Here is a 15023-nt window from a genome sequence, read left to right as displayed (position 1 = left end):
TAGTTAAAAGAGATTTCATTACATTAATACCAACTGAAAACATGTGCGATGATTAATTACAATTGGATTCAACGCGTGGAACTGGGGCAAAACGACCACTCATCGAAAGGGCAACAAAGATCAATCCAGCTGCACGCTATGATGCTTGTTGCATCAACGCTAATATTCCCGTATCACGATCTCTGCCGGGTCTTCATCCAAATCCTGTTTACAAAGCCTAGGGTTATATAACGCGGAATTGGATCCTATCCAGATTCACCTTCTTAGTCATTCATCGTATATCTTCTTAGTCATTCATCGTATATTGTGCGATTATAAATTATTTGATTTTTTTTAATTTAAAATTAAACATAAATAGTATCTGACAAAAACTAACTGCACGATGTACGATGAACGATTAAGATGTGAGAATCTCTAGGATCCCCACAAAGTGGATCCGGAGAGGATCCTTATCCAAATAACACCGCAACGCTAATACTCCATAAGCATACCCAAAAATTAATCGTCGCATATTCTAGGGCACAAGTGACAAAGCCTAGGTTTTAATCAACTCTGGTTCTGATGGCTACCTGATACTAATTCCGTGAAGCGAATCATAATAGGCTTTAAAAGAATACAACGGAGCTGTAGCATCAACGCTAAACCAAATGACATTAGCCGTAAAAGCATACCTTCTCATTCAGCAGTCAATAGAGAACAATTTTCTGCATTGGCATCCAAGGTCCAGCCTCTGAAGTGAGTAACAAATAGTTAGTGGTCAAGCTTGCAAAATGAATGCCAGAGAAAACACCAGATAGGAAAAGTTGGATTACCCTCCGGCCGCTTCCCTCCTCGATTCTTCAAGATGGTTTTCAAGTTTAACACAGGCAGATTGAATTTCTATATTCTTCTGGCAAAGCTCCTTCCATTGAGCAGCCAGAGCATTAAGCTCATACGCAGTGGTTTGCTGTCATCAATGAAGAAGTAAACTTATCAGATCAAGGTAGCATAGCATCATAAAAGTACAAGGTCGGCAGGTCAATAGGTTGAATCACCTGATGATGTTTCCTTTCACGATTCACTGTTTCGATATTTTGATATTGCTCCTGAGCTAATTTCTGCATCCTGAAAAATATAAACGAATAACATTACGTCAAGCGTTATCAAATCCATTTTTCTTAGAATTTGCAGTTATTGCACATGAAAATTCGTATTTTGAATTGTAATATGGAAGTGAGACAAGCTCACCCCAATAACACTGATACGGTCTGGGAAAGTAAGAGAATATCGATCATAAACACAAAATTAAGTATGTCATGCAGCATTTCAGAATGCATTTTGCATAGCAGTTTCGCGGTTGGCACCACCTCACATATTTACACAGAACGTCTGACTGCAGACAATTCAGACGGTTGAACACTTTCGATACACCACATGTGCATTTAAAATGGTAATATGCGTACCATCAAACGTGTATATGTGCATAAGTACATGTGCGAGAATTATGTATATGCATATGCTGTGTCATGTTTATGCGGGTGCAAAATCTCAGAGACCGAGTTAATTAACAAAGAAGCGACTCAAAATATTGCAGCTTTCAAATGAAATGTGACGTGCGAACCTCGACAAAATCGATTGCAATCTATTGTTGTTCTGAATCCAGGCATCAGGACCATACTTGTCAATCAGCTCCAAATTCTCCAACCTGAAAATCAACCGCTCGTTTCATCACCAGCAAACATATATATATATACACACACACACACACACATCTGTATGTATAGATTACCTGACGGCTTGGTGCTGCAGAGAGCACTGAGCTTTCTGGAGAGCAAGCTTCCAAGCAGTTTCATCATTCATTTTATTCACCGGCGGCAGCTCCACTTTGTCTCTCGAAAAATCAATCGCCACCGGAGGCCTCGATGCTCTCACTCGTTCGTATTCCCTAGCCAGCATCGGATGATCCTGCAATCCAAATTGAACAAATCAGGCACAAAAAATTCCTTAACTCCGCAACCAAACAGTCCCTTAGAAAGAGACACCCTAGGATTTCGGGACTGACCTTGAAATTGGGCTTGGGAAGAGGCGGCAGCTCCTTGAGGAAATCGGCGGGCTTCTTGGCGCTGCGCCGCAACTCCTCCTCCACCATGCGGTCTACCTCGCGCTTGACGTCGGGGTTGGCGTAGTCGTCGTCGATGTAGGGCAATGCGTCAGTGGTTTCAGCGTTGGTTAGAGGTCCTGGCCATGCCGGACCTACCGGCGGCGGAGCTTCCAGCATCAGAACTTCATGGCTGCCGCCGTTGCCGTTGGTGTCCGCCATAGTTGTCCGCCGAGGTCGTCACTGAGTGTGAGCTTCAGAGACAGAGATGGTGTTAAATCTTGGGGGTTTGTGTTTGTGAATTGAATTGAATTGTCACTTAAACGCAGCGTTTGAGCCCGACCTGTTTTTCGTTGGGTCTCCAAAACATAAATTTTAAGGCCATCACCAACCCAAAAAAGTTCAAATAACTCATTTTCACCCTTTTAAGAAATTAATATTTTAATAAATAATACGGTCATATTTCTTACCATCTTCAACTAAGGGCCAAACATAACCCTATCACAAAAAATCATCTCCAACCGAGGACCAAACATAATTTATTATTTAAAACTACAACTTAAATTTAAAAATTACAACAACTTAAATTTAAAAACTACAACTTATATGTAAAAACTACAACTTAAATTTTAAAAACTACAAATTAAATTTAAAAACTACACAACTTTAAAAAAAAAAATCTGTAAAAAAAAATTTCAAATATAACGGTTAGCTCATGTTAGCATGACGTCAGCTAGTTACCGTTGGAATTCAAATCCGGCCCAACACAGGACTGGCTGGTTCCTTTGGGGTTTGGGCCAGCTGGTTGGCACTTTGGCTCTTTTTTGTCCAGTGAGGCCCACGAGCTCTTTGACTTGATCCTCGGTTGGAGACGATTTTCAAGATATTTTCGGCCCTCTGAACCCTTTTGTTGGAGATGAGTAGATACGGCCTGCAGGCATGTTTGGAAGATTTTAGAGGGGATAAAATTGCTTTTCGATAAACTAAGAACACTTTTGATATTGTTTTCTCAATATGCTTCTGCTACGAGAGTTTTTCCAACAAAAAACATTGATAAATAAAGGTGCTTTTAAAAAACAAGCACTTTCCAAACGGGTGCAGGCGAAGTTTTGCTTTTTAAGAAGCACCTGATAAAAAAATATGGGCTTGTGTGCTTTTAGTGAAAATATTTTTAGGACCAATCCTTGGTAAAATTGCCAGGAAAATTTGAAAAATTACTTAAAGTGTTTCCTACAATAAATATTTCAAGTGATTTTGAAACTCAAAAATATTTTTTCCCAAAAGCCCTTATTTCAAAGCGCTTTCCAAACGAGCCATCAAACATTTTTTTTTTCACAAAAGCGCTTCATATCTTTGATATATCATCAGGTTCAGTTAATAAGCAAGCATATAGTAATATAGTATTGACCATTTTACATGATATAAAAGATATTACAGATCAACAAATATTTGAGATGTGGAATTAGAAATAGTAGAAGAGCTAGTTCGAAGACTAAATTGCACTGAAACATTCCACATCTTTCTCTATCATTCCTTTCAAACTTTTGAATTTTGATAACTTGAACACCCCTAAATCATCAGCACGTTCTTCCGGTGCTGGGTTTGATCGTAACGCAACAAAAATCTACTTAAAAAACAGAAGTTCTGAAATTGTGTTCCGCCGCTAGTCTATATTCTATGAGATTTGCATGTTTGAGTAGATGAGAGTGAAAAAGAGCTCAACTTGTGGGACATTTAGTATGATCCGGATGAACTTGCTTGATTCTTTGAGGAAAGCAGGACCCGCCTGCGCAACCCTTGCTAAAACTTTGGCAAGTTGAATTCCCGACTTTAGACTGCCTCCTCCAGGTTGAGCACTCATATCTTCTATTACGGCATCCACCACTGCTCTCAATGCTGTCTCAGCGACACTCCCGAATTCAGCACTGAAAAGAGGAGACAGAAAAGATTTGAGTGACTTCCAAATTTCACCTTCCCATTAGTGGAACTAAAAACTACCAAAGAAAAAGGTGGCATGTCAGGAAGATCCTTCGAGGAATAACAAGAGTAGAATTAAGTAACACCAAAATCTGTATTACTAAGGTCGGTAATGTTGAGATTTGCACCAAAATGCATCGGAGTTGTATCTGAAACTTGCATTTCCATGTTAAGGAGTTGTGCAGTTGATGTTACTTTGAATAAACATAAGTTGCAACCCTAACATTGTAGACATACCTTGATATTACTGCCCGTGTCTCCAACATAAGTTGGTCAAATTTGGTGACATCTGGAAGAGGTGTATTATTATCGCCGAAGGCTGTAGCCAGTTCATGCCAACGAGCATCCTCAGACATCAAGTAGTTCACCCAGTGATAGGGCTCTCCTGTGGTCATGAACTTTTCAAGTATTTCTATGATAGTTGCATGAAGAATTGTGGTGTTGAAGGAATCCTTCAGCTGCATTCTGCGCATGAAAAGCGTCCAAACTATTTACTAGGACCTCTAATAGTCAACAAGTAAGTTTGGCTGGCAGAGTTAAGCTACATTCTTTCAGCAGAAGTTTGCAACTTCAGCCATATAGGTCAGATTGAAGTTGGTCTAGATTGTTAAACTTGGGGGCAGTGATAAACTTATGGCAGTTTTGAGTATTAAATATTTATTGACAATAGATCAAAATCCTGGACATCGTGTCATAGAACATGGCATTAACCCGCCTTTGATTTTCAGACAAATATACAACATGCTAATAGGTGCAGGCAAAGATTTACCCATTAAGAACATCTGTTGCTGCTGCCTGGATATTTGAAATTAAAGCAGGCAAGGCATTACTGGAGAGATAATCAGAACTTGCGAGAAACTTCTGCTGGTCATCCCTATGAATGAGGTCGGCATCCTCCTGTTAACATAATAACAATTATATTGCATTCAGATAAGTTAAAGTGACACGTCAAAACCAATAGTATTGTCAAAAGTGCACTTCATAGCATGCCTGATGTGAGTGGTATTGCAAATCAACACTAATGTCTATCACGTGTCGTGGGTAAAATGAACAAAAGTAACGACACTTTTAGCAAGAAAGCATCAATCAGAGTGCCACCAAGCAGCAATCAGCTATAATATTTATATTTGACAAGCAGCGTAATAGGAACGTGATCTCTGAATATATTAACCATGCACCACTCCTGTCACTCATATCTCACCTGTTTCATTGATATCCAGCCTGCCCCACTGCTCAGAAATGCATCCCACCCCTTCAAATAGAATTATGTGTGTAGACTTCACTATACTTATTCTACTGTGGTATCCTCCAACACTAAAACAATAACATATATACTTATTCTACTGAGGTATTCTCCGACACTAAAACAACATCATCTCCTCAACAACAGTGAATATCAGGTCACTCAACCACCACCCTAGTTGTCATTTCAAAATACTAGACATCCCTAATCCTAAATGAAACCATCTTACAAGTGACATTCGAAACTGATGCCATATCTGATAAATAATAACTCTTATAAAAACTATACTTTGATATCATATACAATCCTTGAAACAAAAAATTTGGCGATAGGATAGCCTTCAAATGAACATAGAAGAAACAGATACTCTACACGTCAGTATCCAAGTTTGGTAACATTTCACAAGCTTATGAACACTTTCAGGCTACTTTTCCCAGCAATACATTTTCAGAATGTCAAAGTTCACAAGTCATACTAATTAATTGCACCTTTAAGGATTGCTTAACAAAATGTAAAACTCGGCAAGGATGTTTCATCATATGTAATAAAGGCACATCAATACATTGCAAAACAAATAAATCAACAATTTGCAAGTACAAAAAATCAGCTGCACTGGACTACGTAAGCTTAGAATAATGCTGTCTAGATAGGTATTGCAACACAATTCCACCAAAATCATCAATTCTGCTGAAATAACTATTGAGTAGAAATCTTTGGCATAAAGAGGGAAAGGAAATAGTTCTTACAATTAAAAGAGAGCTTCCAAGACCACGTGCAGTATCAATATATAAATGTCTCCCTAATATATTGACTTGAACTCTAATATATAAGCTAAGGATCGTCATTGTCCACAGTGACGACACCATTCTCGTGAAACCTGCAGAAATACAAGAATGCTAGGACAAGGTGAGCTGACTATAAATATCTTTATGCTAGTCAAATCAAAGAGAAGTCATAAACTATGGTATTGAAATATTAACAAGGAATGACAGAATCATACTTAGAATTTTCAGTCTATCCCATAACTCAAGTTTCTCTTGAGATGTCGGTTGCCCCTTCACTTGCATTAACCTCTCGGTAAGGTGAGAAAGGTCCAACTCTTCCGCTATCCGACTACTTAAATAGTGCATAGCATGAGGCAGTGTAGTTGTATCAGCAATTCTTTGTATGTTCTCAAAATGGGCCTGCATTCTATGAACACAACCATAAAACAATATCGTTAGAAACCAAATAATGAGCAGTTAAAGAATCGACAACAAAATATACGAGTACACAAAATGAAATGGAATCTCTCTTAACTGAGCCTTGATGAGCTCATCGTTTTTCTCTCGCTCTTGCTCGAGTTCAGTCTCCATGTCAGCAAGCCTTTGTCTGTGAGCATTGTATAATTTGTACAGAAGATACCCACTTCCTAAAACACCAGTTGCAACAACGATCTTCCTCTTATGCCTTCTCCAAAATCCCCTAGTATCAAACCGGCACACGAAGATCAAAGGTGGGTGACCATACAAGATTCAATTGCTACCAATTTGAAAATTCAAACAATTATTAAAGCAAAGTACAAGTCATTAACTCACTACCATCAAAATTTATCAACAAAATGTAAAAACCCATTAGAGAAAACAAAGAAAATCTCAAATAAACGAACAATTGAAGCAAATCAGAGGCAAACCACATTTACCCAGATGACAAAACGCGGCAAATTTGAAGAACTGACCTTAAAGAAAGCATCTTTTTGGTGCTATGAGAGGCAAACCTCCATCAGTGAGCAGTGAAGTTATTCCGAGGAAGATGACTGAAAGAAGATAATCCCGAGCGGAAAATGGAAAAAATAGAAATTTGAAGCGGTGGTTTCTCGGGCGGAGCCGCAAGCGGTGTTTGGAAAACCCGCCCGCAGTGAATTGCTACGGCGGTTCTTCTTCAAGCAAGGGGAATCGAGTTTCAGAGGATTTTGAAGGTTTTTAGGCGAGTGGGGAAGGGAAGGCGTTATGGCGACGGAGATATCAATTGGTCGTGATTTACTTTTCTTTCTTCTAAGTTCTAACCATTATATTGCATGTTGCTAATTCGGTAAAAAACCAGCACGAGGGGCGCAGCAGTCGATGACGAATTTCACATTCTCATTTCACGGTACGTTTTGAAAACTAATTTTTTGAATTGACACCAGTAAGCACCATTTGGGTGCGTTTGTTGCACTAGACTGTTTCAGACTGGACTAGTTGCAAGAATTAAATTAGACTGACTTAGACTAGACTAAGCTGGACTAGTTTAATAAAGTATTTAGTGCAGTGTCGGACTAAGAAGCAAAATAATGAAAACAGTAGTATCACCAATTTGATGTTTGCTCAGACTAGGACTACATTATTGTTTTATTTGAATTGCTTTTTAATTAAAGATATTATTAAAATTAATAATATTGGATGAGAGTGAGATTCAATAAAAATACAAAAACCAAATTTTCTTGCCAACAAAAGAAACATACATGATTCAGGAGTAGCATTGTTCCAAACATGATTATAACAAAGTGTTCTCCCAACAATCGACAGGGTTCAAAACGTTTTTCTTAATTATTCACCTTTGGTTTAAAGTTAGTAGATTAGAACCAAATCCACCCCACACATCATTAACTTGAAAGAAATGGTTCTTTGACAAGTTATCATTTTGTTTACATGCTTCCACACATGCAACTGGAAAATACATTGAACCAACACAAGGGCATGTCTGGAATCTAGACATATAGTTTTCATTTGAAATGACATTTGAAACTTGAAGTACATTTAAATAACAATTTATAACATATCAAGTCTATGATTAAAAGTGAGTGATAACTCATATAATCCTCCATAGTATGAGGATTACCACGCCATGAGTAAGGTAACTTAAGCAGCTCAGTGTACTTGGAATAAAGCACAATTATCACTACAAGCACCACATGCAGCTTTGCTATTCATTCTTCTGCAGCACTAGCAGCACTTAGGTCCACACTGAGGTCAAGAACCTGCTCAAACATTCCAGGAACTTTGGTTAAACCTTATATGAAAGACATGGTTCTATGAAACAGTAAAAAAAACAAACGCAAGTTAGTTAATCAAGGAAATGTCCATCGACTTCAAGGATGACATGAAATCGAAAACAACAGAACCAAACTAATTGGGCAATGCATAAAATTGTATTTCTTTCATTCCCTGCTATTAAGGTGTACATGTTGAGTACATCCAAGATAGTGCACTCAAAGTGTGTGGAGGCATCATAACTCTGTTAAACATAAGAAGCTTTTTGTCAAGTGTGCATAAATCATATTGAATAATAGTGCCCAGTATAGGTCAAGGCTTGAATAAGACTTACAATTCATATAAAGCAATTGTCCAAAGTGGGTTCATTAACAGGCTCATATCTGTCATAAGTCTTAAAAAAAATATCTCGTCAACAGGCCCTAAAAGGTCAATCCATGGCTTTAGCTCAGTCTCGGGATGATCAGTCTCTGTGTCTGTTGATACAAATGCAATAAATTTTCCCTTTGGAGCAACATTATGAGAGTAAGAGCAACAGAAAAGATACTTGTTCAGTCAATAAAGCACCAAAGAATTGGCCACCAGTAATAAGAAAATACAACAAAAAAGAAACAGGGATAACTCGGGATGAATAAATATCCACCAACAAGCTATTGATTTAAAGTATACGCGAGTTCCCCAGAGGCCTACTCTAAATACCATTGTTTTCTCCTTTTGGTAGTAGTTTGGAGTCGAAATGATAGTAGGATAATATTAAGGCTTTTTAGCCAAAATGGTCTCTAAGATTTACATAACTTCTCACTTTGATCCCTGAGATTTCAAATCGATAAAAGTGGTCCCTGAGATTGTCCACCATCCATCAATTTGGTCATTCCGTTAAAAAATTCCGTTAAGTTCAGGGTATTTTTGTCAAATCAAGTTCTCCACTTGCTTTTTCACCCTATTTCCCTCATTGCTCTCAGAAAATACCCTTATGTTGCTAATTTTGGCAGTGATATCAACCCTTCAACTATTATTAAAAACGATTTGGCATCAAACTCAAGTAAATCATCGTAAACGGTAATTAGACTTTTTCCCTTTCGTTAATTTTTGGAAAAAACTGTACAGTTTGCACACTTAAATATAATGAAATGAATGGTTCAAATATTGTAAATCCATAGACAAGGCTAAATCAAAAGAATTAATAAAAAGAGATATCATGTTCCCTTACTTGAAATTTTCAACATGATCAGCATTATAACTTGCAAAATATCTCAAAGCAAAATGTGTTCAAATGTTCAACATCAAAAAACAACATCACACATGTTTAACAGCAATGTTCAACTGCAAAATCAATATCCAACTGTTCTAATTCAAAAATAAGAAGAAAAGAAATGGTTGCAACTTGTTTTCTTCCATTTGTGCAGTGATATCCAAACTATAAACTCCCTTCATGCTCAAGGCTTCCAAGGCTTACCTTTCTTTGCTGGTGATTTGTATCATTTGTTGGTGGATTGTGATTGTGGTGGCACTACTTGGGAAGTGACACCAATGCAGCCTTGTACTTATTGAAAACCAAAAGATAATAGCTTACACTTAGTCACCCTATAAAATCCAAATCGTACTCCTTTTATCACAATTTACACAAGTAATTGTTGAAAAAAAAAAAAGGGAAAAGAATAAACAACACAAAAACTAAAGGGTTACTGAATGTACCATTTGAACTTGTGGAGTGGGTTGTGAGCTAGATACTATGCCTTTCCCTCTTCTCATTCCTCTTCCCATTCCTCTTCCTCTTCTTCTTCCCATGCCTATGCCCATGCCCACTTACAATATCAACCAATTTAATGGACTTCACTTTCATTATCAAAACCTACAATTTAAAAAAAAAAAAAAAAAACAACACAAAACAGATTATACCTCTAGTGTAAATGTGTTAATAACTGGATGATTTGGCTCTTAAGTGGCTTGAGTTGTCACTGGTGTGTTTGCAGTTGTGTGACTTGGCTCATAAGTGCCATGAGTTGGTGTTGACTGACTTGTAAAACCCTCATTTCCACAAGTTCTTTTTGTGTGGCCCTTATGTCCACATTGTTGACATGTATACGGTCTGTGTGAAACCCATTTCCCTAGCTTCTTTCCACCATGAGTTGTCACTGGTGGCTTTTCACCAGGCTCCTTTGTCCTATTCTTCTTAGGTCTGTTTGTTTGCTTCTTGTGTAAAGGAGGTTTAATAGTGATAGTATATGCCACTTTTAACCATTGATCTGGACCAGGGAGAGGTGAAATAACAGGGGCATAAGCGTTGAGGTAAGTTGCTTTCTTATAACACTCATCAACATATAAAGCAACATCTTGTTTTTTTTTTTTTTTTTCTTAGAATGCAAGCAATAGCGTAAGCACAATGGATTCCACAAAGATCCCATTTCCTACAAGTACAAGTCCTGGCTCTTAAGTCTACTCCAAACTCCCCCCCACTCCGGTATAAGTGTTGAACTTGATATTTCATATCTCCAGCTAGAGTAGCAAGGCAAATCCCACTCTCTTTCTTCAACTTGTCAATTATTTTCTCAATTCTTGGACCAACAACTCCCTTCCAGTTTAAAGTAGCCACTTTTCTATTTGCCATCCTTACTATTAGGTTCTTCCTTATCATTTGGAGCATAGTCAAAATGGGCTTGTCCCTTGCCTTCACAATCAATTTGTTAAAAGCCTCACATAGATTGTTGGCAAGAATATCACACTTAAAAGTATGTGCTAAAATATGATTTACTCCAATGTCCTGGTGTTTTGTCATTTAACCATTTCCAAGCTTCCTCATTGTCTTCTTTCAACTTATCCATAATTGACTGAAACCAAGGTATTGTTGTTGCCCTTGCTGCCTCCCACAAAGTTTGTTTTAATGCGAGTCCACTATGTATTTTTTTTGAAGTTATTATGCAAGTGCCTAACACAATGTCTATGCTCTGCATTGGCCATCAAGGTTTGAATGACATTAATTAACCCTTTTTACTTGTATGTGATGAATGCATAGCCATGACTATTGCTCATGCCCCAAGTCACCAATCAATATTTTCAAAAACCACTCCCAAGTGTCTTCATTTTCTATTTCCACAACAACATATGCAAGTGGGAACATCTCATCATTGGCATCAATTCCAACTGCAGCTAAAACTTATCTCGAATGTTTCCCTTTCACAAAACATCCATCTAGTCCTATAACATACCTACATCTCTCTTTAAACCCCTTTTTGCAAGCTTCAAAACAAATATACATTATCTGGAATCTCCTTATATCACCTTTTATCTGAGTTTTAGTAACCACAGTTGATCCAAGGTTTGTACTCTTCAATACCTCAGCGTATTGTTCAAGTTTGTTGTATTGTTGAGCCCAAGTACCACAATTTAATTGTTCTGCTCTCTACCTTGCCCTATATATTTGTTGAGTAGTCACCTCTTGGCCATAATCTTCCTGAACTGCAGCCTTAAACAAGTCAACAGACCAATCTGGATCAATGAAGAGTTGATTAGCATATCTTTGTGCTAAGAATCTAGAATTAAGCTAAGAAACTTTTTCATATCTAGCACAAACATGCTCCAACTCAAGTTATTTGATCTGGAAGGTTGCTGATTTATGCATCCTTGCATCATAAATGACAAAAGGGCAATCTTCTTGACAAACTTCTCTAATTCTAACCTTGTCATTTCTTGTAAGCCACACACGTCTCCCATTAATTACACTGTAATTCATGATAGCTTCCTTCAATTGTGGTTTATTAGAAAAAAACATACCATTGCAAAAGTCAGGATTTTTCAAGTCTGTACCTCTATGCCATTCTCTAAACTTTGGTGTAGGCTTATTCCGCTACCTCTTTCTCTTTTTGCTGGTTACCTCATCAAATTCATCTTTTTCTTGTGAAGTTTCATTTTCAAGGCTATGAAAGTCACAAGATTAGCATCATCATCTGATATCTCTCATGCAAACCCCATTTCTTCGGGCTCTTCTGTAATAGGTTGGTCTACATGTTCTTCAAACTCATCATCATCAACTTCATAATCAACTTGCAGCTCAATATCAGAATCCTGCTCATAATCACTGTCTTTAAATACATCATCATCTGCAACTTCCTCATTCTTCTCCCCTTCAACATCTGTATCTTCCCTATTTTGTCCCTCAACATCTTGAAGAAAAGACACAACATCTCCTTTATTTGTTATCTCAACCTCTTGCTCTACTGATACATCCACATTAGTTGAGCCTTCACCAACATCCTTCTTCTTCTTGTCAACCATAAATAATTTTGTCATCCTGTTTTTTCCCATTTCATCAATTAAAGCCAAAACTTCTATATCACGTGTCATTTCAACAAATCATATCCCAGTAGGCTTTTTTTCTATGCATGCTTAATTCCAATTGATACCCCAATTGTCTTGCAATATCATGACATTCCACCAAAGATTGTTGATCAGCTGAGCCAGAAACCCAATCTAAGAAAATAACTTCACCTCCAATGTATTTTTGTTGACTTCCCTTCTAAATGATCTGACCCCCATGGTGGATTTTGTAAGTGAATTTGTTCGGATTAGTTGCATTATTCAATGCAAAAAAACCATTATTCACATGAGGATGTATTAGTACAGTGGCAAAAAAAAAAAATCATTATTCAATGTCAACTATATATATATATATATGTGTGTGTGTGTGTGTGTGTGTGTGTGTGTGTGTATGTGTAGGGAGGAGCTATATTTGTATGCAAAAGCCTATAAAGTTTATTGTCGGTGTTGCTTTCCAACTATGAATGAGAATGGAAAGCTTCCACAAAAAATAGACTTATTAAATGTGAATGGAAAGCACTCAATCAATAAGCTTACCAAAAGGAAGAAAAGGTTGCAAAATGGTTAGATGTCAAAAACTAGAGGACCCTACTTCCTCATATCTTCCCTACTCTTATTCAATGCCAAAACCTTTAAACTATTCCACACTACAAGATAGCAGTAAACATACACATCAACCACTACAATGCCATTTAAAAAGCCAAAATGCAAACCAAGGCAACCTTCAATACAAAATGACAAAAACCCACACCTTAGGACCACACCACCAACAACTAAACATTTTAAAATACTTAAGTATCTCAAATGTATCAACAATCTTAGTATTATATGGTTCAAATGCAACTTGCCATATGTGGAAGCCTTCCCATATATGCAAAAATGGTCTACCATCTTGCAATCAACTTCACTGCCTCGCAATCCACCAATTCGAAAGATTCCTTACCGATTTCTGATTTTCAACCGTAGTTCTACACCGATCGAATCTCTGTCACCCAAACCCCCAATTCAGAAACCCTAATCATTTTTTCCCTTTTCTCTGTCAACCGATAAGGACGAATGTAGAGAGATGAGAACTTTGGTAGAAAAGATGAAAGAGATGACAGAAAAAGGGTGAAAAAGCAAGTGGAGAACTTGACTTGACAAAAATACCCTGAACCTATCGGAATGACCAAATTGATGGATGGTGGACAATCTCATAGACCACTTTTATCGATTTGAAATCTCAGAGACCAAAGTGAGGAGTTATGCAAATCTCAGGGACCATTTTGGCTAAAAAGCCTAATATTAATATGCATCAAGCAAGTGTTACCACGAAACCCTTCCAACAGTTATAGAATAATATAACTGACTATACCCTCTACCTGATATAACATTGCAACTGCATATCCAATTACACAGCAGAAATTTAAAAATTGTGGTTTAGACATTGTATGCATATAAACTATACCATTCCTTTCTTCCTACTAAAGAAAATCCATTTCCTTGCCATAGCATAAAACAACCAAGTCATGAGAGTGTTTTTTCTAAAGCAACAATTACAAATGACCTTCTCAAATATGCACATGGCATTCATTGCAAAATAAATATTGGTCCCAAACAAAAAGATAAAAGAACTCACATATCTGATATGCGACCTAACTGCTTTTATGGTAAGATAACTTGCATTGAGTGAGATTCATTGGTGTTCTGAATTGGGAGGCTCATGATGGCAATAGCTCTTGCAACCTTACCAACATTCCTAACCTGTCAAAATACAATAAATTTTTAATTAGTGTTGGGGAATAAGCATTTTTCTTCACCCTTCAAGCAAGATACAGAAGAACAGAAAAGATATTGTGTCCCTTGCATGCCTATAAATAGAAACAACCATATGCACACTTGTAAGGCATAAGATGAAATCTCTAGTTATCACTCTTGTTAAGTCCATTCCCTCATGTGTTTTAGGATCAGTTTCACTATAATCTTGAACATATAGGATGAACTTGCGTGCACGGCACTTTTTAAACAGACCCATGAATGGAGATTTAAGGGTCTCCATGTCATTTGCTGGAACCTTGTGAACCTGTTGCAACAATTAAGATCCTACCCGTAAGGTTTAAGATGAAATTTATACATGATAGTGTGTGAATGTCTTTTTGAGTGTAGTTACTAAATGCAACTCAACTCATTTCTCAAACCTGATACCAAAATCCAAAAACTCTAGTCCAACCTGATACCAAAATCTGTTGAAACTAGACCTAAATTACAAATTTAACTTTGCATCCGCCCTTACAACAACAATTTCGTGATGATTATCACCATTTTGGGACTGAAAATGACATAAAATGTGAAAACTCCAAATTCTAATCTCAAATTGACCCTAAAAATCAAAACCCTAATTTGTTCAAGTGCAGAGGTCTAT

The 15023-nt window shown here is 37.3% G+C and overlaps 2 protein-coding genes across 7 annotated transcripts; both read right to left on the bottom strand.

Moving 5' to 3' along the window:
- LOC103950597 (pre-mRNA-splicing factor SPF27 homolog) lies at positions 1-2403 on the bottom strand. Of its 5 annotated transcripts, none has more exons than XR_007259713.1 (8): positions 2042-2403; positions 1769-1944; positions 1601-1684; positions 1035-1104; positions 813-946; positions 672-730; positions 492-575; positions 1-204 (listed from the first exon to the last, which is right to left on the bottom strand). XR_007259713.1 is itself a non-coding variant. In XM_009361827.2 (7 exons), the coding sequence occupies exons 1-6, from the start codon at positions 2297-2299 to the stop codon at positions 676-678; spliced, it is 777 nt and encodes a 258-aa protein (XP_009360102.2). In that variant the 5' UTR covers positions 2300-2401; the 3' UTR covers positions 1-204; positions 672-675. The 5 variants fall into 5 exon arrangements, 3 of the variants coding, with proteins under 3 accessions (XP_009360102.2, XP_048443821.1, XP_048443822.1); XR_007259714.1 differs by having other exon boundaries at positions 492-569; XM_009361827.2 differs by lacking the exon at positions 492-575 and having other exon boundaries at positions 2042-2401.
- Positions 2404-3467: 1064 nt separating this feature from the next.
- On the bottom strand, positions 3468-7371 carry LOC103950595 (peroxisome biogenesis protein 3-2). 2 transcript variants are annotated; one of them, XM_009361826.3, is made up of 7 exons: positions 7015-7371; positions 6597-6761; positions 6298-6488; positions 6044-6174; positions 4824-4951; positions 4292-4519; positions 3468-4002 (listed from the first exon to the last, which is right to left on the bottom strand). In XM_009361826.3, exons 1-7 carry the CDS (start codon positions 7026-7028, stop codon positions 3753-3755), a joined length of 1107 nt encoding a protein of 368 aa, XP_009360101.2. In that variant the 5' UTR covers positions 7029-7371; the 3' UTR covers positions 3468-3752. The 2 variants fall into 2 exon arrangements, with proteins under 2 accessions (XP_009360101.2, XP_048443447.1); XM_048587490.1 differs by having other exon boundaries at positions 6597-6818; positions 7015-7370.
- Between the last annotated feature and the right edge of the window lie 7652 nt (positions 7372-15023).

This window comes from the organism of the source record quoted next, unplaced genomic scaffold (genome assembly GCF_019419815.1).
Source record: "Pyrus x bretschneideri cultivar Hongxiangsu unplaced genomic scaffold, Pyrus_bretschneideri_v1 Contig27, whole genome shotgun sequence".
NCBI classification, from domain to species: domain Eukaryota; kingdom Viridiplantae; phylum Streptophyta; class Magnoliopsida; order Rosales; family Rosaceae; genus Pyrus; species Pyrus x bretschneideri.
Note: the sequence above shows the minus strand (reverse complement) of the source record. Positions and strands in the feature narration are given on the sequence as shown.

Bases quoted from the DNA above. Each gene is read 5' to 3' on its own strand.
- LOC103950597 (XM_048587864.1), bottom strand. From the start codon at position 2,299: ATGGCGGACACCAACGGCAACGGCGGCAGCCATGAAGTTCTGATGCTG. The intron at 1,105-1,600 runs GTTCGCACGTCA...TATATTTTTCAG, and splicing joins TTGCAATCGATTTTGTCGAG to GATGCAGAAATTAGCTCAGG. The intron at 731-812 runs GTAATCCAACTT...TACTCACTTCAG, and splicing joins AGGAGGGAAGCGGCCGGAGG to AGGCTGGACCTTGGATGCCA.
- LOC103950595 (XM_009361826.3), bottom strand. The intron at 4,952-6,043 runs GTAAGAACTATT...TTATGTTAACAG, and splicing joins TTGGAAGCTCTCTTTTAATT to GAGGATGCCGACCTCATTCA. The intron at 4,520-4,823 runs GTAAATCTTTGC...TTTCATGCGCAG, and splicing joins GCAACAGATGTTCTTAATGG to AATGCAGCTGAAGGATTCCT.